The sequence below is a fragment of the Eleginops maclovinus genome, chromosome 10 (assembly GCF_036324505.1).
Source record: "Eleginops maclovinus isolate JMC-PN-2008 ecotype Puerto Natales chromosome 10, JC_Emac_rtc_rv5, whole genome shotgun sequence".
NCBI classification, from domain to species: Eukaryota; Metazoa; Chordata; class Actinopteri; order Perciformes; family Eleginopidae; genus Eleginops; species Eleginops maclovinus.
The window spans coordinates 15,083,373-15,110,472 of NC_086358.1; the positions used below are offsets into that span (position 1 = coordinate 15,083,373).

The 27,100-nt window shown below is 40.4% G+C and overlaps 1 protein-coding gene across 1 annotated transcript in view; it reads right to left on the minus strand.

The window, feature by feature from the left end:
• myo1d (myosin 1D) overlaps window positions 1–27,100 on the minus strand; it is a 101,002-nt gene that overhangs the window by 48,099 nt on the left and 25,803 nt on the right. Inside the window, exons 12-16 of the mRNA XM_063893115.1 lie at window positions 17,990–18,060; window positions 15,060–15,134; window positions 14,240–14,372; window positions 13,921–14,087; window positions 1,189–1,396 (exon numbers count right to left, since the gene is read on the minus strand). Coding sequence (XP_063749185.1) covers window positions 1,189–1,396; window positions 13,921–14,087; window positions 14,240–14,372; window positions 15,060–15,134; window positions 17,990–18,060 — 654 coding nt within the window. The remainder of the gene's footprint in view (window positions 1–1,188; window positions 1,397–13,920; window positions 14,088–14,239; window positions 14,373–15,059; window positions 15,135–17,989; window positions 18,061–27,100) is intronic.

The window sequence follows — 27,100 nt, forward strand, 5'->3', positions numbered from 1 at the left end:
GGACAACCTAAACTGTCCTGGATGCTGATGATGCAACACCTTACTGAGACACTTGATCATTTAACTTTTCAAAACTATTTTTGGAGAGTCAAAAAAATCCCCAAAAAGGAGGGGGCAGTGTGCATCAAGCAAACAAGCTGACTGTCTGACAACAAATACGTTGTAATGTTGAAATATTAAAATGCAGATGATTTAAGATCTTTGTTGTTTATTCTGTGGCCTTAACACCTCATTTCCTATCTTGCTGTTCTGCTAAACAGGATGTTGGTGCTTCTAAACCAAAAACTGTTCATAAATGGCTGGACAAGAAATCTCATTCGAGATCCTTAAATCCAAGCCTCGTGGAGCATGAGAAGAGAAGATGAAATGGTAAACACTACACTGTTTTGATAGTTAAGTTCTTCCTAGAAAGGGTTAAATGTGCTTACCGTAAGTCACTTTGGATAGAAGTCAGTAGCCATATTTACATGTCATCAGAATTATTCGGTTATTCTATGTAATAAAGAATCACTCTCCTGCTGTACTTTAACCACACTGACAGATACTTTTTTAATGAAAATGTTCCCTGGTTATCTAGTCCCATCATATTTACAATCCTTTCACAACGGGTGAAGTCTGAGTGGTTAACCTAATGGGCGTCAAACCAAGGACATAGACTGATTTGGAATGATAACGTAAGGACAACAGCTTTTTAAATCACATACCTGCCCTACAACTTTACTGAGCTGCGTGCGTGAAACTCAGGTGGAGAGAAGGAGAGGCAGAGGCATTCACCATGAGAGATGTAACATTCACTCTTTAATAATACAGGATTATATCAGCTTCGAAAAACACCTCAGTGCCTGTAGAACTTGTGTAAAGAGTTGAGTAGGGTTTTTCTGGTCTCCAAGGTTATTCATATGCATAGCGAGGGCTGGTGAATTTCAATGAGAGCGATAAAAAAGGATGTTGTTAATTTGGTTTCCTGGTTTCAATTTAAGGGAAAATCAGGGAGAGGATAGCCATGGTTTAAAAAAAAGGGAGGAATGTAAGCTTCTTTATAATTTGTCATAAGTACTGTACATGCAGTATACATTTACTATATACTGCATTTCCCACGAGCTCAGAGCGATACTGCATCAGTAATTTGCAGTTTCAAGCTTTCATGTCAGTATCTGAGTTCATAGGCTAAGGTGGTCAGACTCTCACCTTCTGGAGGAAGAGGACGATCCTCTGGACCATTTCCACCCGCTGCTCCTCCAGGCTGAAGAGCGTGCGTGGAGTGCGGATGAACACCTTGGTTTTTCCATAGGCCGCGTCGTGGTCGAATCCACACCCCTGCATGAGCTTCTTCACGGCATCTTTGTCCGATGGCAAGTCATGGTTTGGCCATGTAAACTCTGAGATCATCTTGTATCTGCAGGAGGGACAAAGAGGTTGTATCAGGAAATGCTGAAGTGTGTCGCTCAACAAAAGAAACAATGAATGGTTATTGAGATTGCATAAAGTTAACAAATATATAAATGTTCCCCCATCTCCAGACAATGCATCCAACTGACTATGGGATCCGGATTTTTATTGATGTCACCCTGAAGTACATTTTTTTTATATTTAGTTATTTTTATTATTATTTTCAGATATGAGTTCAAACCTTAAATTATCTTCCAGCACCATCCACAGACCCCATTTTTCCTCCACTTTGGCATATGACCTGTAGAACTAACGATATTCCCATCAGCGCTAGCATTAGCTACTTTGTGTTTAGTGCCAATTACCATGTGGTAATGTTATCATTTACCTCACAGAGCAATAGTTGCACCTAAGAACTGGTATTGCTTTTTACTATGTGAATACAAATGCACAAACACTGTCGGTGAGGAAAAAATTAGAGAAAGAGGAGTAATTACTGGATAGTGTACCTACATGGGGTAAGAGGTCAAATGACACTCTTAAAGAGTCTTTTCACTGCTATAATTGGATCAAATATATAAACGATCAGAGTTTGGATTGTAAAGAGCTGTGGAAGCCTTGAAAGTAATAGCATTTGGTCTAAGTTCAATCATACACTGAGGAATTATAGAATGCATTTTGCAAAACAGCACAAAGTTGCAACAAAAATCCCTTCTTTGTTATATGCGGTGAACAAAAGCAAGGTTCTTGTAATTTGATTTGTTTTGACATCCCTCCTCAAGAAGCAGAATGACAGGCCGTCTCTGTAACTGGATGCAATGTGTGTATTTTATTTGTTTATTTACTAAAAACTGATGGTTAAATCATAATGAATTTTATATCTAAGAAAAAATGTGTTTCAAGAACAATTTGGCATATCAAAAGAAGTTCATGTAAAACTTTAAATCAAGATTTCGATGATTAATCACTACTCTCTCTTCGCCAAGATTACAAAGATTCCAGCACTATTTAGCAGACTGCATCCTTTTTCATTTCACAGTCGATCCCACTGATGAAGCTGTGACGTTAAACTGAATCCAAATACATCAAAGGCTCGTTGCGTAATCCTCCATCCACGACCGCACTTACTATGAGGGCATAGGAAAATAAGGAGGGGGATGAGTTCTGTAAAACGTAGTGAGTGGAGCTTTCCAGGTCTAACATAATGTGCACTGACATCAGAGTCATCCCTGCCACTTATCCTCTGCAGGGAAACAGGAGGTGACATTTTTACTGCAAGCATGCATGTCTGTCTCTAAAGCCTAACCCTGACATCTGTCCTCACTCCTTATCTTCTGCTTCCATTTCAAATGAGCCTCTCTGGAGACAGAACGTCCTGTGAAACATATTGTGGGAAAAACTATAGGTTCACAATTGGAAAAACTAAAGAGTCGCACCTCGGGATATTTTGTACAATTTGAGGGATAGAGTCTTAAGGAGACAACACATGCAGCCTGTAGTTTTGCACCACAGTGCCGGGGAAACTCCCAGAGTATCAGTTAGGGAAGAAGTTGATTAGATATTTTAATTAAAAGTACAATTACCACACTGTTAATATACTCTAACACAAGAGCAATCCTCCATTAAATATTCTATTAGAATCACATTTGAAAAAATCAAGGGTACTCATGATGTTTACCAGCACATTTTACAGTGTTATATTGAATGTATTAGACGTTGTGATGTTATTACGGACTACTACTAATGTTTGAGTCACATTTTAAGATTATTTTGTAAGGTTAGGAAGGAAATACAAACATGAACCTGAAAATGATAAAACAAATAAATGATTGGTTGTTTAAAAACTGAAAAACAAAGAAGTACATATAAAAGGAGTTCAGTAGTTACCCGTTGACCTCCCTTGTATTTACTCATATGGTGTCTGCCTGAAAAAAGCACCTTGAAGTTCCTTTATTTATACAAATGTGTTATATTATTACATTTGAAAATGTGCTTAAATTCAAGTCTCATCTTTTAATCTCAACTCATCTATTTGGTTATTAATCATTCTGTTTAATGTTATGTTTGCTGTTGTTTTTCTGGTATGTTTTAATGTCATGTCCAGTTCATCTTTCAAAAGTAAGGAACCCTTATCAGAGAAAATAAATAATAATTATTATTAATATTGTCCTGATTTTTATAGCTCTTAAATATCAATACTGACATTAGCCTCAGAACTCCATTATCAGCATTCGGATTGCAAGCAAATGAGCGCTAATTGCTATGCAAACAGACTGTTGATGTCAAGCGTCTTTCTGAATAAAACATGAGTTGTTAACACAGGTCATTGACGACTAGGGGTATGCTATTTACCACAATAAATCAGCATATTCAAATGTTTCACAACATAGTATTTTCCTAGTAATTACAGTGCAAACAGCTTTTTTTAAAAACTGTTTATTTATTTACGTGTACAAGGAACATGAGGTCATCATGGGTGATAGTTAAAATCATACATATATACACATACATCATAGCCAAATGTCACACTATTCAAGGTGAATACACGATCCATTTTTCCCAGCGTTCCATACAATTCTCCAACTGAAGTCTTAAAACAAAGGTAAGTCTCTCCATACAGCACATTTCTTGAATGATCCCATGCCACTGGTTCAATGTTGGAGGATCTGGTTGCAACCACCTTCTGGTTATGGCTTTCCTACCACTTGCCAGAAGAATTTTCAACAGGTACCTGTCCTTACGTAGGACTGTTTCCGGGATTTTACCGAGATATAAAATAACAAAAGAAAAATCTAAATCTACCCCCATTATTTTATTTATCTCGGTTGACACCTCCCTCCAAAATGACTGGATTTTCGTACAGGCCCAAAAAACATGAAAGTGGTTAGCCAGAAGCCTCGGCTCTGCGTGCCTGTTTGTAGTGCTGTTAATTTAGGAGTTATGAAAAATCTCACTACATTCTTCCAGCCGAACTCTCTTAAAGATCTTGAATTTGCAGTGGTCGCCTGTGTCTCACATATTTCTATCCAGGTCTCTTCTGATATTTGTGTTTCTGATTCCTTCTCCCATTTTTGTTTAATGTATAATGGAGAGTGATTTTTAGAGGCTATTCTTGAGACCAACTTTTTATTATCTTTCTTTTTATATGCCTCATGAAATATAGAAATTAAATTGAATTCCTTCTCTTCCTTGATTTGTAATTCTTTATTATAATAGTCTCTGATCTGCAGGTATCTATGGAAGTCCTGCTTCTCCAGTCCAAATGTGGCTGAAATTAACTCATAACTCTGAAATGTACTGTTTGAGATGAGGGAACAAAAAGAAGTGATACCTCTCCTAACCCACTGTTTAAATATCTTTAGTAAGGTTTATTCCTAAATATTTTATTTTGGGCGAGTCCCATCTAAAATGATATTTCCTTTTAGTATCTGGGTGGATTAGAGTTAAATGTGAGGGTTTGGGTTTTTTGGATATTAAGCTTGTATCCAGAATATAGATTATATATTTTTAGTAGGGGTAGTCTGGGCTTGTAATAAAAAGCAGAAGATCATCTGCAAACATACAAGTCTTATGTTCTTCTCCTCTAATCATAGTCCCCTTTATCTCAGAGTCCTCTCTAATTGCTTGAGCGAGGGATTCAATAAATAATGCTAATAGGGTCGGACTCAGGGGACAGCCTTGGCGTGTCCCTCTTTCCAAATGAATAGTTTGTGACAGGTGTCCATTAACCCTGATCCTGGCTGTTGGAAAGAAGTATAACGCTCTAATACATTTAATAAAACCATCTTTGAAGCCGAATCTTGCAAGTACCCTGTATAAATATTCCCAACCCACCGAATCAAATGCCTTTTCGGCATCTAGGCTGATTAACATTGCACTGGTATTTTCTGAGGTAATATGACTCACCACCTGTAGTGTTCTCCTTAAATTATCCTGTGTCTGTCTGTTTAATACAAAGCCTGTTTGGTCTAAATCTACCAGCTCTGGGACAATGGATTCCAGTATCTTAGATAGGATTGAAGCAAATAATTTATAGTCTACATTCAAGACTGATATTGGTCTGTATGAGCTGCATTCCTTTTGATCTTTTCCTTCTTTCGGGATGATAGAGATAACTGCTTCCTTCCATGATGGGGGGTTTCCCCTGTTCTCAGTGTATGGTTGAAACAATTAAGCAGGACAGGTATTATCTGTAGTTTAAATGTTTTATACCACTTGGGGCCTAATTAGCCTTCAATCTCGAAATGGCTTTGCTCAGTTCTTCTGCTGTTATCTCAGCCATCATTTCCTTATTTTGTTGTTCTCCTATATGGAAAACGACGACGGTAAATCTAGTGAACTTAGAAAAGTCTCTATTGTTGTAGTATCTGCCATGGCCAGTTGGGTATATAGTTCCTTATAATATAGTTCAAAGGCATGTTGAATGTCCTCTGATTCACTGCAAACCTTTTGTGTCTTGGGGTTTCTAATCTTATAAATCATATTTTTCTCACGTTGTTTTCGAATCCTCCAAGAAAGTAGTTTCATTGCCCTATGCCATGTCTCATAATACTTTTGTTTGGTAAATTTAAGTTGTTTTTCAATTTCTTCATCATATACCATCACATATCATATACCATTTATATCCTGTTTAATTTTGTGTATTTTAGTTAATATCTGAGGATCTCTTTGTTCCATGTGTCTAGTTTCTAATGACTTCATTTCCTCTTGTAGTTCAACAAGTTTTCTGTTTTTCCTTTTTACGAAAGGCTGTGAGGGCAATAATTTTGCCTCGAACAACTGCCTTTGCTGCATCCCATAAAGTATTTGGAGACACCTCTCCGTTATCATTATTTTTAAAATATGTTTTAAATTCCTGTTGAATCTGTTTCTGCACTGTTTTGTCATTTGAAATGCTCGTATTAAGTCTCCAAAGTGTATTTTTCCATTGCTTAGTTAGGTGCAGGTTTAAGTACACCCCTGAATGATCAGATACATCCCTAATCCCTATTGTACAGTCCCTGACTCTGTGCCAGTCTGATTTATACATAAATAAATAATCAATTTGTGTATATACAGAGTGACACGGGGAATAATAGGTGAATTGTTTTTCTCCTGGATGAGACTCTCTCCACACGTCAATCAGACCCAGCTCTGCAAGCATCCGCTGGACCAAAATGGCATTTGGACTTTTCTTTTGCCGTTGATTAGATGTATCTAATTTTGGATGGAGTTGGACATTAAGATCACCACCACAAATTAGAATTCCTTGTGTTTCCAAAGCTATCAATGCGAATAGTTTCTTGAAAAACATTTTTTTGCTCCCTGGGGGGGCATACACATTAAGTAGTAAGTAAAGTTACTTCTTCATTGTCTAATTTACCTTTTACTAAAACAAATCTCCCTTCCTTGTCTTTCACTTCTGAAATAAATTCAAAATGTACTGCATTAGGGATCAGTATAGCCACTCCCCTCCTACGACCTGATTTATGAGATGAGTAATAGGTATTTTGAAATCCAAGTTTTTTAAATGTTTCATGTTCTAAAGAGGACAGATGGGTCTTGCCAAAAAACTACCTGCAGCTTTTCTCGTTTCATTTTAGCTATAATTTTACTCCTTTTGATCGGATTATGCAGCCCATTGACATTACGGTAGTGTGACTATTTTATATTCCTGATGATGCATATACTCTTTTCAACCTGTGTACACCTGTGTAAGATTACCCATGATATCCCGAACAAGAACAGTGAACAAAAAAACAGAGAAACAAAAAACAAAGACTTCCAAGTCCGAAGTTCAAATGAAACCTCAAATTGAGAGGAGATCCTCGGGTCCATCAAAGGCCTCTCGTCAGTATCAGAAGAGATACTGTGCACTGGTGACATTCTTTTAAGTCAGTATCTCCATAACCGGTATAAAGTTCCATCTTGTCAAGAACAGTGAATAATAATATTTATTATCTTTGTAAATTGGAAGAGAGTTGAAAAACACGGGAATTATCTTCTCAGGTAAAAGGATTAATTGAAAACTTTTAATCTAATTCTTTTAGTAGACTGAAATTTTCTGCATTTTCCAGCAATGTGTGGAGATGTTCACCCTCCAGAAGCAGTTGCTCCGGGTGGAGCACGCTGAAAGCTCTGTAGTCTCTCTCTTATCCGCCCTTGAACCACCACCTGACTGCGGCGATCTGCACCTGCCTTCTCCCACGTTACCAAACTCTCCGCTGCTTCAGCGCTGCAGAGTCGGGCTCCTTAACGTTCTCCACAGGGAATCCTCTCTTCTTCAGGTCTTTAGCCGCCTCTGCCGCGCGTAGATCTGTGTGCCGCTGTCAAAGAACACCTTCAGTTTAGCGGGATGTGGCGTTTGGAAGCGGATTCTTTGGCTTTAAGCTCTCTCAGTATCCCCACATATGCCTTTCTTTTCTTCAGTATTTCGGGGGGGGGGGGGGGGGGGTGGGTAATCATGATCAAAATAGATCCTTTTCCCCTCGTAACGTACATCTTTCTCTCTCCACGCCGTACGCAGTACCTGATCTTTCACTCTGAACTCGAGGAAGCAAATCACCAGTGATCTCGGCGGTGCGTCTTGGGGAGGCTTTGGGGCAAGAGCCCGGTGGCAGCGCTGTATGCCGAGGTCAATATCCGCGACCGGCGGGCCGACTTCTGATTTTATGAGCTTCGTTACAAACTCCGATAGATTGGGCCCCTCCGACTCCTCCGGTACTCCGTATATACGGAGATTGTTCCGGCGCGAGCGTGCTTCTAGATCGGTCAGCTTAGCCTGCAGGGCCTCCTGGTTCTCCAGCGCCTGGGTGAGAGCCTCCTTCGCTGCCGTGTCCCAGTCTTCAATGTCGGATATACGCTGTTCGGCCTCACCCACTCTTGCAATGGTGGCTTTTAGCTCACCTGTAGTTTCCTGGAGTTTACGGTTGATTTCTCCTCTAAACTCGTTCAACTCGTTCTTCATGTCGTCACGAAAGGAAAGCCGAAATTCACTCATTTCACTTTTAACATCCGACCTGAGCGCACGAATCTCGTTGAAGGTGGCCTGCATGACAGGGTTAGCTTCTTCGTTGTGAGCGCCGCCATTGTTCTCATTATATGAATATGACTGTATTCGGTGGGCCTTGAGACAAAGATGGCGCCGTTGTGTGTGGCTGGCCGTCTACCTCTGCTGCCTTTTATGTGTATAGAGCTCCTGCGGTCACGTGACTTTTGGTTGGGAGCCACCATTTTGGCAGTCAACATGACCACCGGTGCCAGTGTTTTCTTACCGAGCGAGTATACTTCTCATTTTAATTCAAGTGAAATTCGGCTTTATAGTACAAAATTAGAGAGATTAAATATAAGCGACCCATATAATTCACCCGGTGTGCTTTTCAAGAGCATAACCTCCTGCTCTGAAGACGATGTACCCGACTTGCGCTACGCAGACATCCACAGCTATCTTGTAAGCTTTCCATCAGTGTACTCAGGAGACTCCCTCAGAGCGTACAAAAGCTTGGAGGCTTACAAATGGTGTCAGTCCGGCTTCGTAAACAACATTCAACTGTGGAGTCTTACATCCAAAAACTTCGGCATCATCACTGCAAGGGTAAGTATTAAATTATTCCAGTTTGATAGGCAGTGTCACGTTAGCATTGTTTGTTTATTAGCTTGGCTAGCTACGGAAGTGTCATCCGGGGACAGGGACATCACAGTGTCCGTTAGCTATAATAACTGGGTGCTACTTCTTAAATTAAACTAATTAAATTTAATTAAACTGACCAGAAACTTTTTGTAGCATTGTACTGTATTCCTTCACCCACCTGATATGAAGTGATCACTGCATAAGCGAAAGCCAACGGCCGGGGGGTCCCATCTTTCAGTCTTTTTCTGAAGGCTCCTGGCTCTTTTAATCGCTCCAATCCACTTCTCCCTCCTCTCCGCGTCTTTAGGAATGCGATAATACGATACACCTTTCTTTTTCCCACGCCTATTTGTGCAACCTGGTGCACAGCAGTTATCCACCATCCTTGACAGTCTGCCAGTGCCTGTCAATTTACTGCCGCGATGACTGCCAAAATGGCTGCCCCTGTCGTATCTCGTCACGTGACCAGCATATATGACATCATCTGCAGGAGCTCTATTGTCCTGTTTTTATCGCTTTTATCCCACAAAGTGTCATCGCTACTGGTGTATGATCGCCTGAGTCTCCTAAAAATCCACGATTCTGTGGATAGACCACCGATCCAGGATTTTAACGACCAGACAAAGCCACTGCCACCTGTCCTGGCGTCTTTACCCTCTTACCTATGGCGTCTACCTGTGCGGTTACCACGCAACAGCCGTCGCAGAAGACGGGGAAAGAGAGGTGGAGTAATACGCCGGCTGAAAGCTCACCTGGCCTTGTCCTCCACGTACAGTGCTCGCCATCCGCTGTTTGGTCCCTCTAAGGACGGCGCCGGCTATGGCATCCGAGGCTCCGTGGATTACTCCTACCGATGGCTGCTGCCAGCCGTACCGGAGGCCGGGCACCCACTTCCCTGCCGCCGACACGTGAGAATCCGCAGACGGGGCTGCGCGCTGGAGAATCTCCGTCTTGTCAACCGGGCCTCCCAACAGACGGATCGGCGTTTGGTCCGCATGGCTCTCATCAACACCAGATCGGTCGTGAACAAGACTTTTATCTTAAATGACTTTTTTACTTCGCATTCCTTGGATTTCCTCCTGTTGACGGAAACCTGGCTGAAACCAGGTGAAAACAGCGCATTTTCTGAGCTCCTCCCACCCAGCTGTTCTTTCTTCAGCTCCCCGCGAGTGTCGGGGCGAGGGGGGAGGCTTGCTGCTGTGTTCAATGACAGTTTTAAATGTCGGCTTCTTCCCACAGGTCCATACTCCTCGTTTGAACTGCAATTGTTTGTAGTGGAGTTTGCAAGTCCTGTGTTGTGTGCAGTTGTCTATCGCCCTCCGAAATATAATAAGGGCTTTATTCAAGAGTTCTCTGAGTTTCTGGCTGATACTCTCCCAAAATATGACAAGCTCCTGATCTGTGGGGATTTTAATGTTCACGTCTGTTGCCCATCTGACAAATTTGCCACTGACTTTAAAACCCTATTGGCAACTTTTAATTTAATTCAATCCGTGGATAAACCAACGCACCATCTTGGGCACACATTGGATCTTGTTATTTCATTTGGGCTCTCAGTTTCCCTCAAAGAGATTTCTGAGACTGCAATCTCAGATCACCTCCCTGTTGTTTTTGAACTGATGGCGCCCCAACCAGTCAGCAAACCTCTTGATCCATCCCGTCAGCGGCGGATCATCACTCCCTCCACGGCCGATGAATTTTCTGCTGCCTTCAAGGACTCTCAGTTCTTTGCCATGAACGGATTGGCTTCCCCTCTCTGTCCTGACCTTTTTCTCTCCTCCTTCCATTCCACCTGTGCTGGGATTCTGGACACTATTGCCCCTTTTAGGCGAAAATCTTCTAAACCAAGAACGGATCCCTGGTTGAACGACACCACCCGTGCCACTAGGCAACGTTGTAGGCAGGCGGAACGCAGATGGAAGGGGGACAAACTGCATGTGTCTCTGCAAATATTAAGGGACTGTCTCGCTGATTATCAGAGTTGTGCGTGAAGCAAAATCTCAGTACCTCTCTAATATTATTTCTTCCAGCAGTCACTGTCCCAAGGTGTTATTTGATACAATTAATGCTGTTGTTAATCCATGCACTTCTGCAGTGACTGATGTTTCAATAGCCACTTGTGAGAATTTTCTTCATCATTTTGTTGACAAAGTGGATTCTGTCAGAAAATATATCAGTAAGAGTGTCACCATGAATACTAACAATGATCTGCTCGTTGCCCCAGCTCATTCTGCTGTGTTTGAACAGTTTGAGTTGGTTTCCCTTTTTTCTCTTGGTGACATAATGAAATCCATGAAATCTACAAATTGCCCATTGGATACTGTCCCTGCCAAAGTGCTGAAAATGGTTTTTAATACTGTGGGGCCTAGTCTCCTGGTTTTTATCAACTCCTGCCTTAGATTAGGAACTGTTCCAGATGCTTTTAAACATGCTGTGGTCAGGCCCCTTCTTAAAAAGCCTAATCTTGACCCCTCTGTGTTATCAAATTTTAGACCTGTCTCCAATCTGCCCTTTCTTTCTAAGGTTTTAGAAAAAACAGTTTTTATACAATTACAGTCCTTTTTGGATGACAACTCCGTACTCGAGAAGTTCCAATCTGGGTTTAGGTCTCGCCACAGTACTGAGTCTGCACTGTTAAAGGTGCACAACGATATTGCTCTGTCTGTGGATGCCAAGTGCCCCGTTATCTTAGTGCTGCTTGATCTGACAGCAGCCTTCGACACGGTGGACCATGCAGTCCTCCTGTCACGTCTAAAAAATTATGTTGGCATCCACGGCACCGGGTTGAAGTGGTTTACATCTTATTTGTCCAGTAGGACTTTCTCTGTTATGGTTGGTGACCTGTCCTCTTCCAGTGCTCCTCTCTCTTGTGGAGTCCCACAAGGATCTATTCTTGGCCCTATCCTTTTTTCTTTGTACATGTTACCACTGGGGTCAATTATAGCCAGGCACAACCTTTCCTTTCACTGTTATGCAGACGACCTGCAAATCTATCTGCCAGTGAAGCCAAACAGTAACAGTGCACATTGTTCTTTATTTGACTGTATTGCTGATATTAAGCAGTGGTTGGCTCAAAATTTTCTTAACTTAAATGATGAAAAAACTGAATGTATTGTGTTTGGAGATACTGCGTCAGCCGACTTTGGCACCCTGTCTCCAAAGCTCAGTTCAACTGTCAGAAATCTTGGTGTAACTTTTGACAGTCATCTCAAGTTCGACAAACAAATCAGTAATGTTGTCAGGACCAGTTTTTTCCAGCTGCGTCTTTTAGCTAAAGTTAAAATGTTTTTAAGCCGCCACAACCTCGAGAAAGCCATTCATGCTTTAATTAGTTCACGGCTAGATTATTGTAACGCACTTTATGTTGGCCTCTCTCAGTCCTCCCTCAGTCGCCTCCAACTCGTGCAAAATGCCGCGGCACGTCTTTTAACCAACACTCACAGACGTGTGCACATTACCCCTGTTCTTAACTCCCTTCATTGGCTTCCTGTCCTTTCTAGAATTGATTTTAAACTTATAATGTTTGTTTTTAAAGCTCTTCATGGCCTTGCCCCATTATATTTATCCGAACTTTTAACCATCCGAGATCCAGGTAGAGCGTTGAGGTCGACAAATCAACTTGTACTTGAAGCGCCCAGATCAAAATATAAACACTGGGGTGACCGAGCCTTTTCCGTCGCTGCTCCCAGGCTCTGGAACAAGCTCCCCACCGAGATGCGTCTCATCTCGGACCCGGGCCTTTTTAAATCCAGGCTAAAAACCTACTTATTTAGGATGGCTTTTAATACCCAGTAGAACGATGGCGCTTTTATCTTATTTTATTTTATTTGACTTTGCTGTATTTTATTGCTCTCACTGTTTTTATTGTTTTTAAATTGTTTTTATTTCTGTCTTTTTATTGTTACACTATGTAAAGCACTTTGGTACTCCGAAAGGATTGTTGTAAAGGGCTGTATAAATAAAGTACATTTACATTTACATTGATTTCCTCGTCGCTGTAGTATTTTTCTTCGACAGTCTATCCTCTATCGCCTCTTGAGTCTTGTTTACATTTAGTATTTTTTTGTTAATATAAATTATCTGACCGGAGCGGGGTGTTTAGGCTGCCATTCGCTTCAGCGTCACCACCGGAAGTCCTGCAAACAGCTTTTAATTCAAGGTCAGAGGACAGTAGTATTATGCCGGTAGGAAGCTGACAAAACTACTTTCAAAACATTTAGAAGAAAATGGAAGGTTTTTTTTATGATGGCACCTGGAGATGTAACTGATTAGCTGTGAGATTAGATTAGATGCGAGTTGATTGGAGTTACACAACACATTTTACACCCTGCAGTTAGGAACTGTCATATAAAATCCATCACGGCTGCTGAGTGTGAAGCTTCAGGGACTCAGTATGTCTGATCGGAGCATGTGAGGTGAGGGGAGAGATGTTAGTCATTCACGTATTCTACCCGCATTTCCAAGTTGGTCCCAGAGCACACATTAAAACTTCAAACACAACCCTAACATTATGAAATATGTGAATAATGTGTAGTTTTTCCTCAAAGGCCTGACTGAGGACCTCATTAATCTAGTTCATCACAATTCCTGGGTAGAAATTTAGCAAAACAAGGAGATCTTTCAAGGAAAATGTCCAATACTTTTTGAAATTAGCTCCAAAATGTGAGGATTTGTCTTTACTCTGTCATTTATGATAGTAATGTTATTCAAATTGGATTTTTGTCAGGATGAATGCAGAAATGGAGTTATTTGAAGATGTCACTATGGGCTCTGGTGATTTGAAATGATAGTTTTTCAACGTTTTACAAACAGAAAAATAAATCAGGAGATGATTATATATGTATATATAATGAATATATATCGCAGAAACCAGGGTTATCACATGTCCAGGGTGCTTAGAGTGGTTATTATGTTGTTGGTACCTCTGCAGGAAGCGAGGGTAGGTCTGTCTGTAGGCGAAGCCGGCACGCCGCACTCTGACGTTCTCCAGCAGTCCGAGGTATTCCACCTGGTGGCGGCAGCGCTCCTGCTCGAACAGGAGAGGCGACTTGACATCGTTTGGCTTGATGCAGCGCACATAGTAGGGTTCCTAGAGAGGGAAACAGTGTTTATAATGACCTGAACAAGTTTTTTTTCAGAGGCATCATTCAAGACTACGTGCTGAAACTCTCAGGAACATTTTTTTGAAACCTAAGTGTTTGTGTGTGCTTTAACAAAGGGATTATCCTCCGGACTGCTTACCTTGCAGGCCAGCTTCTCCACCAACAAGATCATGGAGTTTTTGAAGAGTGTTGCAGCAGTTAGTGGTCGTTTGGTGACCTCAGTGATCCTCAGTTTACCTTCAGGCCACATCCCCTTCAGTACTGGGTTAGAACTGGAAAGGTAGAGTCGTACAAGTAGAGATTAAAACACTTAAAGGGGTACAACAAATAATCATTGTTTCTCTCTTAACTTGTTTCTCCGATTGTTTTAAATGTGGTTAAAACACATTATGATTCAAATGTGTATCCTAAAGTCAGATAAAAAGTCAGTTTATGACGAGTGATGAGTTTCTGTCAACACGCAAGAAAGGAGATGCATAATGCCAATAATGGAGACAAAATGTGAGTGTATCATTAACATAAAACTGGCACTGCAATAGTTATTTAAAATAATATATTCCCTATAGGTATGAAACATGTATAGTCTTAATACAGAACCAACTCAAATACTGTAGGCGTTACCATCAGGCTATTAGCACCCACGTTAAAACATTTTCGGCTGCTATCCACATTGTCTCCTTAGGAGTCAAGGAGAATCATAAAATGCACATTAGACAGGTCAGGAGTCACTAGACGTCACATTTATATTCAGCAGAGGAAAAACACCAGAGAACGATGGGAGAGGAGCAGGATAAAAGCCTGCCGAAAAAGATTATTCAGACTAGTGCTGCACTGTTCGTTCTGGAGCATAGTCTTGTACAGTGCTGCAACGAATACAGAGAGGGAAGTGTGGCAGAGGTGATTGAAGAGGTGTGTATTACCCTACACTCTGTATTACTGTGTGTTTTTGAGTGTGTCACCTGTTGTACAGCAGCCTCTTGAAATCCTGGAACAGAGTGTCTTTGTTCTTGTCAATAAAACCCACCACTGAGTACCTGTGGAGAGAGAGAGGTAGGTGAATAAATGTGTGTACGTCCTGCTTACTATTCTTGACTGGTCACATCATAACCTTATGAATATTTATGACCTAAATCCATCTCTATCTGGACACTTTTTATTAGATACATTATCCAACAGCCTGAAACCCAGTGTGGCATGGATTCCACAAGGTATTGGAAACGTTTATTTTTCTCCATGCTGAGGTGATAGCATCACACATTTGCTGCAGATTTAACAACCGCTTATTCACACTGTGACTCTCCTGCAACACTGCAATCCTAAAAGTGCTGCCTTATCAGACTGAGATCTAGTGGCTATGAAGGGCATTGTAGTACCTTGAACTCATTGCCATGTTGTTGCCATGTTGTTGCCATGTTGCCATCATGTGGAATCAAATTGAGATAAGATGCGCAGTAATGTGAGACATTATTCACTGCCTGGTGCATTATGCTGTTGTAAAATGGCCATTAAAGATGGGTATTATGTGTGCATAAAGGGCTGCACATGGCAAGCAACACAACTCAGGGTAGGCTGTGGCTTTTAAAAGAATGCTTGATTGGTATTAAGAGTATGACAAAAAAATATCTTCTTCACCATTAGACCGCCAAAGAAAATGTATGATTCACCAGACAAGACATCACTTGTTTGCAGTGTGAGTCGGTTCAGAGTGTAGCACTGCTTTTTTAATCTGAAAGGAGAGGAACTGGTGGTGGTCTTCAGCGGCTGTAGTCCATCACTTCAAGGTTTAATGTTGTGTGTTCACAGATGTTTTACTGCTGCCATGCTTTTTGAGTTACCGTCACCTTCCTGTCAACTTAAACCCGACCTCACCCTGTTTAAATCCCAGATCAAAACTCATCCATTTCAAAACTGCTTTTAAACTGTAAATGAATATTGTGTTTTAAATATATTAAGTGTGTTGTGTTAATTATGTTTTTATGAATTGTATCTCTGTAAAGTGTCTTTGAGTTTAAAAAAAAGCGCTATATAAATCAAATGTATTATAATAATAATAATAATCTAGTCTGGTCCGGCTATTCTCCCTTGACTTCTCCTCTGAAGACCATTGTATGTGAAATCAGGAGTTTCTGAGACACTCAAACCCATTTGTGTGACTCAAGCTGTGTTTCCACTTCATGGTTAGGCTCTGCTTTGCACGAATCACTTTTTGGACCAGGTAGTTTTTCTACGTTTTGTTTTCCACTGCAGGTAGAACCAGGGTATGCAGGATTCTCTGCTGATTGCTGAGCAATGAGGCATCATGACATGCTGTGACATAATCTACAACTGGACACACGCTGCGTTACAAAGGAACACGTCATCCTCTGTTGCATTTCTCTGACTAATGATCATTCATCTGCAGAGTTTTAACCTCACCTCGTAATACTGTCTGAACTCGCTTGGAAGTGGTACAAAAGGATAGTATAATGTACTTTCCACAACTTTTGCATGTATTACCATCCAGTGGGAAAGTGCTTTTACAGTAGAGTCTGACGTCTGGTATCAACAACTGAACCTCTTGTCCAGGTCTGATTACTCTGCATTGAGTGTCTGACACATTGATGGCGATCATATAATAGCATGGCAACACAGCTAGGTGTACAAGTGTACCTAATAAAGTAGCCACTGGATGTGTAAATTGTGGTTTGCGTTGATCTCAATACAAGCTGGACCTCACAGCCCCCTGTTAACGTTAATGTGTGCTGCTGAGCTATAAAAGCAGAGCTGCAGCAGCCCATGCTGTGTGATGGGAGCAGCTCTCTGCCTGCTATAAGTGGCTCAGGGATCAATCACAGTTCTCCCCTGGGCAGCAGACATTTAGCCCTCACAAATGGGCTCAACATGTTTCCTTGAGAGCATGTTTTGGAGGCTTATCGCGTGCTATTTATTCATTTGAATGGTGTCCAAGTACTTTGAGGCACAGGCAAGTTGTGCTGTCATTTTGGAAGATGATGTTAAAATGTTTGCATGTGTGCTCCAATTGTGACTGGTAAGTGGGGTGCAATTGTTGGCATTGATTGTTGTTTTAATGCAATTCAATTGTGTTTTATTGCTAATTTTCAGAATACAATGCAAACTTATTTTTGTCATGTGTGTGCACTGGGACACATTCTCTTTTATGTATTAGTTTATTTTTACTGAGTGATTGGGGGTTTTATAATCTCTATGTTAAGCATTTCAACACGTAGAAAGTTGAATTTCCTTCAAACAAAAAAAATATATACTGTATATATATATATATATATATATATATAAATCAAAAATACGAACAAAAAGTGTAAAGAATAAAATAATTAATCAATTATTGACACATGATCCATCAACCGTCTGCCCTTACCAAGAGGGAAGTAGGTATTTTGCTGTCGTGCATAATTGTTGCAGAATGGTTGGCTTCTTAAATGTTGATCCTTTGATCGAATGTTTTCTGGTTATCATTTCATATCAGACAATATACAGTATTTCAGACTTCATGTAAGCATTTTAAAACACAATTTAAATAGCTATAAACACATCTGTTGGAAAAACTGTGTTTCATGTCTTACTTGTGCTTTAATGCAACTGTAACTACAGCAAACGATGATGTCATGGTGTACTGAGTGAAAGAGGGTTAAATTCACCAATAACCTTTTGAAAAACAAATATTTTTGTGAATGAGTGGTTTTCCCAGATCCCTAAACAACCATCAAGTTGGTTTAGGAAGTCAAACTCCCATCTGCTCTGTGAGCTGCCAAAAGCACATGACTGTGATTTCCCTAGGCAGTGAGGTGTACAAATGAAAAGTGAATGGATGTAGGAAAAGAGCGTGAATCACCGTTAAAAGCTTTAAGAGATAAAACTGAGAGACACTTACACAACATCTCCTGCGTAATGCCGGATACGGAAGTCGCGATCGAACTCCAGAGTCTTGTCGGTGGGAGAGAGCTGCAAAGAGACAGACAAAAGGAGTGAGTCAGCAATTATAAAACATCTCAGAATAAAGTATGGGAGCAAAGGACACTGCACACTTAACAAAAAAGAACATTCACGTGTTATGCCTTTTCCGAGAATGAAAAAATGTCCTGATGTTTCCTTGTCCTGTTCACTTCCAACTAAATAAAAAATATCCAACCATGAATGTAATGTCTATAGGATCAAATATGACGCATCTTCCAGCAATCTATCTTCTATGATGAATTAAGGACTAGAAACCATCACATGGTTTCTAAATGTTGACCATTAAAGTAATAAATAGGATTGTTTATGTGCTGTACATAAAAAGGTGCTTCCTTACTTACTGCAATCTATGAATAATTTACACAAGTTTCCAAAGTATTACTCGACAGCCTGCGTGCTGTTGGGGGTTTCTTGTATGAATGTCATGATTATGCACAACACCTTATGAAAGTTATTGTCATAATGTCTTCATAAGAACACAATGATTAAAAAGCAAAAGCCCCAATATGTGCATTTCAGCCAGAAGAGATAGATATATTAAACTCAGAACATTATTCGTGAAATAATTGTATTTTGGTTGTATTTTATTCTGGCACACACAGATGATCTTTTTAGGGTGTTTTCAATATTTGTATTCTCAATAGTCACAAGCTAATATAATAGCAATACATTACAGACAAAACAACAAAATACAATTAACCCACAAAATGAAAACAAATCAAATAATCTTTTTTTTTTTTAAAACAGCAGTAACAACCTATAGCGGTACCCATGTATGAATACTTATTCTGTTCTATTGACGACTATGGCTATAACACTGATCCATTCCTCTTACATGTATACTGCTATTGGGATCCAGTTCCTAACAAACTCACCCGGAGTTCTTCTTAGAACATAATCTCTCCAATCACAAGACGGGCATCAGTAATCAAAACCTTAATAATAATAATAATAATAATAATAATAATTTCAACTTATATAGCACCTTTCATGGTACCCAAGGTCGCTTTACAAAAAGGGAGGGGAACAGGGGAGTGGGGGTTAGGGATCAAAGGACCTAATAAGTCAAAAACCAGTCAAAAATGTTTTGAGGTGCTTTTTGAACATGGGCAGTGATTGAGCAGAGCAGACGTGGAGTGGTAGACTGTTCCAGCATTGGCAGAGAAGGCCCTGTCCCCAAAAGTTTGCAATCTGGTGCGGGGAGTGGCCAGCAGGTCCTTGTCAGAGGACCGCAGGGAACGTGACTTGAGTGTAAGGGTGGAGGAGATCTGTGAGGAATTGTGGTGAGAGTCCATGGAGAGATTTGTAGGTGAGCAGGAGGATCTTGTAGGTGATGCGTGACTTGACTGGCAACCAGTGGCGCTGTTGGAGGATGGGAGTGATATGTTGCCAGGGCTTTGTGTGGGTTAGAACCCTGGCAGCTGAGTTACGTACTGGAGTCTGCTCAGGGCCTTGGTGGGCAGTCAAGACAGGACACCGTTGCAGTAGTCCAGACGGGAAGTGATGAAGGCATGGATGAGTGTCTCTGTGACTGAATGCGTGAGTGATTAATCAGATATCAGACGGATCTTCATCCAACCATTTCTGCAGGACATTCTTGGATTGTACAATTCCAAGAATGTGCCTGCGTTAAAAAAAAATGAATAACTATTCCTCCAATGCTGCAGCAGTAAGTATTTCACACAGTAGTGACTGTTGGACCTTTGCAAAAGTTTGTTTGGATTTGTTCTCACCCTAGCTCCAATAAGAACTCCTGACTTCACACCCATCTGGGATAAAATTAACCACCTCATACATTTTGTTAGGCTAAATTGAAGAAAGGGTCTTCCTAGACATTTTCAGGCTGGTATTCCTGTGGAATAATGACCAAGGTTTTAGAATGAGACCTTCCACAATAACATAAGGGTGAAATGAGCTGGTGTCCACATACATGTGGCCACATAGTGTTGCATCAACCTGGAAAATGGTGCAGAGAATGCAAAAAAAGAAAAGAAGGAAATAAAAGCTAAACTTTTACAGCCACATTTCCCTCAAACTAAATGCCTTTCCATCAGCCGTCACAGTATGTTTGCTCTCTCTGGGTGAAAATATTGAATGACTCATCGGAGGACTCGAAGACAAACAGAGTGACCGAAGATCTGAATGAGAGGAAATATGGCAAACATAATGAAAGCCTCCTAGAAACAGACAGATTTACGTCAAGAGAGCTAAAATAGCCTTGATTCAAATCCAAAGCCTGAATCAATACCTCACAGGGCCCCAGTGTAAATCTGTGACAGATCCGAGACAATAGATACAAATAAATAAATAATTACCTTCCTGGAAGTCTAGAAACCTACTGCAGCATTGAAGTGCTTCCACTAATATTTTCCCATCAGTAATGTGCAAACATAGCGAGAGTATTTTATTTGTGAGTTCCTTTTTTATGTTATAATTTAGCTTTAGAGATAATGTCTCAAACCCAAGATTTTAATTTCAAGCCTGTATGGAGATTTGACTGTGGCAAGATTAGCGAGATCATTTAAGTGGAAATTAAGACACAATCACATCTTCAGAGGATAAATATGACTCACACATGCAGCAAAACAAATACATGAATGCACACAAACAAACAGAGAGACAAACAGATGCACCGTCAGACAGACAGCCTGCATCTGCTGGAAGCCACACAGACCCTCATCCATCACAATCAGTCACACTCTGACACACACCGACTCTCACACACTCACACACACACAAAACTAGACACACATCTTGGCAGCTTTAATGTTAGCACCTCCTCTGTGTTTGGGATTCAGCCTAGTGTTAAGTCCAAGGGTGTGATGGAGATGGTGGTGTGTGTTGGTGTGTGAATGTGTGGAGGGGGGGTGGGGTAAGCTAATGGAAACAGAACAAGGTCAGAATGAAACAGAGAGGCAGGAATGAGCCAACAGACAGAGACACTTATTACAGGTGCATTACAATCGAATAATCATTGGTAAATAATACTATTTAAATGAGAACATGTATTCCTTACAGATAATAAAGTGTGCAGCATGGACAAATGTTTTCCAGGACTTACTGGTAAATGTTTATTAATCTCAGAAATGTATAAGAATTTCAATAATCATGCATCCTTAAAGTCACTGATCAAGCAATAAGGCCAGAACTCGACTTGTGACAGCATCTTAAATGTGATTATAAGTTACTTATTCTGTTTTTTAATCATTGTAATTTAAATATCTCTTGATTTTCAGCTGTTTGGTGGACAAATCGAGTAATTAAGGATATCTCAAGTTCTATAGTTATTATTGATAATCGATTACCTCTTCAACTAATCATTCAAGCTGATATAGCAGTAAATGCCTTTTTTAGTCTTACTTGGAGATGTCCTGCTGTTCTCTGTTTAATATCATAATTAACTGATTATCCTATATTTTATGGCTGACCAACATCACCTCAGACTTAAAAAACTCAGATGGACATTTTTTCATAGCATCATTTTACTGAAAGCCAAATCAACGATTAATTCAGGAAATAGAAATACATTTAAGGCACAATGAGCCTGAAACTAGACTGATTAAGTCAGAAACAAGGACAAGGCGACACATTAGGAAAAAAGGGAATGGCTTGAATAGAAGATGCAGTTACGCAACAGGGGCAGGATGTTAGTTTTAACGAATATGATAAAGACAAAGGCAAGACAGAGCAGGTAGGGTGGAGATATGATTTAGAGATTTGCAGAGAATAACCACAAGAAAATTGTGGAGAGAGGGAGAAGTGAGGTGAGAAGGCGAGAGACTGAAGGGAGAGATTAACAGGAACATGGTGAACTGTCTCAGGTACAGTGCAGCAGCAGCCGGTGTTACAGTGACATGAGGCGACGATAACATGCTTCTGTGCATTCAGCTGTCACTACTGTCACCTGTCTTCAGATTCAAGGTGCAGATAAAGAACACACACTTCCACAGTCACGATCCACTTTAACTACAGTAATTAAGCACAGGAAACACACCGGTTTGATTTTTCTTTTGTGCAAGCAGCGGGTGTGTGTTCAGGCCATATGCTACAAAAGCTGCAGCAGTGCAGGGTGTCCAAGTACAGAATTCACTTATTGAATGAAAAACCTTCAAACCTTTGTAAGTTACTGAAGGCTAAAATACCCACAGTTCAATGTCAAATGGCCTTTGTTGGTGAAGAATATGATGTGAATCAAAGGTAAACTGCGAGACTCTGATTTTGAGCTGAGGTGATCAGCGGCTCAGTCCACTGGAAGCTGTGTGGTGTTACATTAAAACAGCTGGATTTCTAGAAACATTTCCAAGAAATTGGTAGTGCTGGCGGCTCATGTTCTGAGGTCTGGACCCCTAGCAGAGGAACCAGGTTCTTTGTGTTTTTCTTCTGGTAATAGCATTTACTTTAAAAAAAAAAACCAACAGATTATATTGCTGAACAAAATGTGTTAGGTTTGCCACATTTTCTGCAGTTATCCCAAATGTATCTGAAATTCTGACTGCTGTTTCGTTAAAGAGGCCCTATTATGCTTTTTTGGCTTGAAAAGAGGTGCTGTAGCATGAAAAAAAATAGACTGTTTAGTGTACCACTCATTTTGTAATTTCCAACATGTGAAGACAGCTTTACAGTTCACACAAAACTGTCTGACACGTCCACTGTCACCACAGACAGACAGAACCAAGCATGTTACTTTGTAGACTTGTCACTGGTGGATCAAATTGTTGATTGCATTTTATATTTAGACACTCCCACATCAATCTGACCCTGCAATTACTTCTCCGAAAATCCAGTTGGCCACCTGTGCCCTCCTGCTCTCGAGCCCCTGGGGTAAACAGCCTTCTACAGTACGAGGGGCTAAAGCCAGACCTCCTGATGAGCAGCGTCTGACGGTCTCATAACCTGTCAGAATCACAGCGGTTACCACGGGAACAAATCCAGGCGACAGATGAGGAGATGGATTCTGCATGTCCTGCCCAAAGCACTGAGAGGCAGCTGTCAGGATGTTTACAGTAAATATGGAGCTACACCCTTATTGTAATGAGACTTATGGGCAGTGGTGGAAGAAGTACTCAGAGATTTACTTAAAGTAAAGCAGAATAACAAGAAGTAAAAAGAGAGAAACTCAATCTGGAAGGAACCTAGGGATTTTAGACTTTGCAGACCATTTACGTGCACTAAAACCGATACAACACACTACAGGAGAGGGAATACTGCAACATAACAGGACCCTTTAAATACAATGCTTTGGGTTCATACTACAATACGTTTAGCCATTGCTTATGAGTAAAAGTAACACACATCCATCTCGGTACTTCACTGCTTCAGCCTTTATCTACTCTTCCATTAGACATCCTCGTTTTTCTCTGCTGCTACTGTACTGCTGACCTTTTGCCTTCCTGGATTTAATGAACAGAATATCTTGGTAATTAGCATCGCCAACACACTTCTCTGAACCACTGAGTGCAACCCCCCCCCCGTGGATCCTACACGTGTGGCAGCAGGCTGAGCCAACACGTGCACATGCACAGACTTCACAACACACTCTGCACCCGTACATGCCACATGCCAGTTCATTTGGAGTCAGATAAAAGGTGGAAAAAGAAGGCAAAGATAAGGTAGGGTATACATCTGAAGAGAGTAAGAAAGGGCAGGGAAGGAAGCTGCGGAGATTGCTGCTATAAAAGAAACTTCTGTGTCAGCAAATGATCAAAAATAAAGTCTAAAGCACATCTGGTACGATCAAAGCAATATAAATGTGAGGAGTGTTTGGGAAGAGGGAGGCCAGGAAGGCAGAGTAAAACAAAAAGGAACATGAGCAAAACCATCTAATCATAGTAGGGAACAGAAATGAAAGATTTTACAGTCCGCCCGAGCCCACGTTGATGTTGCGGCTAAGCTTTGATGAAAGGATGAGACTGATATACTACACAATAAACAAATCCCATTAAAAAAGTTATTCCATCACTCAATACTTTTTTAATCTCCTTTCCCTTCTCTGGCACCTGCCCCAAGCTTGCTAGGTCCTACTACAGAAGAACATTTTATTTTTTTATCATTAATATGTTGACCCCTTAAGGAAAGTGAATATTGCGAACTCTTCAGATGAATTCTGTTATCGGTCAGAGCAGTAAGACTGAACCAAAACAGTCAAGCTGAGGGACGTGGAACCAAAGCAAAGAGCTAAAAGACACAATTATCAGCTGATAATGAACTCTGGTGTGATTACCACTGATCCCTTTGCATATAAATCATACTTTGTTTGACTTTCAATATAAACATGTGGATTATAGACGCTTTCCACTGTTTCTGTGTTATAGGAGACTGAATGCTGTTTTCTAAAGACAATACTTGGAGGCAGAAGGGGCCCAGTTAACTTTCATTTGAAAGCTAACCTGAACTTGAGAGGTTCCAGGTTTGCTTGTTGCAGTAGCAATTCATTATGATAAAACAAATTCTAAAAGTCTCTCTTTTTAGGATGTGTTATCAACGTAATTTAATTTGTTGAGTTTTATCTGATACTGCCATTTAAAACTGGCCAACTACTGTCTTTAACTCTGTGTGTTAGGCTTGCGGTACATATGCTTTTGGAACACAATAGAGCTTTACGGCAAAGAGAGAAAAATCTGTAATCATGCAACAAGACAATAAGACATCAAAAACAGGTTTGGTGGGGGTTCAATTAACTAACAATAGCATAAAACACTGTTTGGTTTAAGTCGTCAAGAACACAGTTTGCTTGCAGTCATCAAGACTAAAACATGTATTAAACATGTAACATTTGAGTGTGATTAAAGTAGAGAGTCTCTAATACACAACCTGATGAAATACATCTGGGCACAGCTGGTTTTAACTGCACCATCGCACCAGCGACAAATAAATCCTCCACATCCAATTCTAGCTTTCCTTTAGGTAAGACATCTCTGTAAACAAGCCCGTGGCTCCCATGCATCAAAAGCTTCTGATTAATTTATAACAAGGCTGAGGAGCCTGGAAGTCAGTTAAAATCATTTCTCATCAGCAGACTGCAAAGCAACATGACATATGGAGATGAGGAAGCTCAGATTAGCAGCCACAGCAGAGGGCATGTGTTAGCAATCTAAAGCGTAGGTCTTCTGCGTTTGATCTGTTATCAGGTCTTTGTCAGGCCTTAGGCAACATGTGCCTCTGTGTGTCCGCTTAGAATTAAACCTGCATGTCTGATTAACTGTGCACACGCAGTGTCTAGTGAACGGGAGAAAGTAAAGGAAGTATCTCAGCACTGGAGACACAGCTCAGATTGCGTTACAGGAACATCTCCGAGAATAGACTCTGACTCAGACTCTTCCTATGAATCTCCCGTTTTTCTCGGCAGTGAGGCGCAAATCAATTTCTGCTTCATTGTTCTGTGTTGTATTACTTTTACAGAACAAAATTCACCTCAAGGTTTGATTTGAAGTACTCTTTTTTCAATTAGCTTGCATCCTTTCTCAGAAAACAGAGTTGCTCGGCAACTGAGATGGACCATGTGTTGAGGTCTTTTTAAGGATTTAAAGATATTTTCCTTTTCATTTAGAAATACCATGTGAAGTTATTTGTGTTGGATTAGAACTAGATATATTTATATTTATAACTTAAGAATTGTTCTCATGGTTTACTTATAAATCATTATATAATTGTGGATACTAAGATAACGATAAGATGTACTTCTGTCTTCTGTCTATTCCAGAATCAGAATACCTTTATTGGTTCCACAGAGGGGACATTTACATTTGCTACAGCAACAACAGAGCCAGAGAAGAAAAAGAAAAGGCATGCATTAAAACAAAACAAATAATAATAATGATAATAATAATAATTTGTGAGTATATCAGTGTGCAAAGTTCTCTTCCAGTCTAGGATTAAAACAACATGGTGCTGGGGAGGGAATGCAAGGTGGCATCATTGAAGCATTGTCACTGAAAACAGCTGGCTGTTGCTGCTGGAACAGATGTTGATGAGTTTTGATCGGAAAACTAAAATAATAATAAGCTACATGACTCCAAAATGAAGGAACAAGGGAAGATGTGAATCTTTCACTTGAAGGGACCCACTTTACATCATACCGAGTCCTCCAATCCATTGCCAATATACAAGTATGGCATTTTTAAACCTTAAAATATACTTATACTGTAAGCCATTTTCACACTTCCTTCCTTCATGCCTCAATCCTTTTCTGTCCCTTGATGTGCATATTTTTCTCCCTCTCACATTTTAATTCCCAGTCTCTCTCTCTCTCCCTCTCTCTCTCTCTCTCTCTGGTACTACACCTTTTTCCAACCTTCACACTTTCATCCTGGCAGACAGACATGAAGAGATGTGAGCTACGAGGCTGTAGAGCCACGCGGTGGGTGTGTTTAAAGTCTGCAGAGCTTGTGTAAACTTTGTACCCTCCCTGACAGCCGTATTTTTCAGCATCACGAGGGTGGATATGGTGTCTATTTTGGGTCAACCAAATATACAGGGGAGGATTTTTTTTAGTTTTTTTTTTTGTCTTGGCTGAAAGTAATTCACAAATCTCAAGGCTTCAATGCACTCCTGAAATTAAAGAATCCCTTTCAAAATATATAGAATATATGATTAAAAACAAAACCAAGTCACACATGCTTGAAATTAGATTCTTCACATTCAATAGTGCAACAGAAATTGTTCTCTAGAGGAAGGTACACAAATAACATCTGCATCAATCTCTACTACAGAGAGAGAACGTTATAGGGTACAACGCCTGCAGGTAATATGATGACCACCAGGTGGTGCTGATAACAGAATGTCTTATTAGACAAGACAGTCCTCTTGCTACACCGTTTCAAACAAGTGTCCATTGAGAAAACGACTCACCCTCAAAATGAATTACACTATGAATCCAGTGTGCTACTGATGCTAGGATGCTTTATGTTCCATAAAACAAATGATAGAAGGATAATGTATCCTCTACATCTTTAGCTGTAGCTCTGTTTCTCACGATGAAAGAACTCTGTTCCCATGTGGTTTATTACAAAAAACATCAATAATAGTTTTT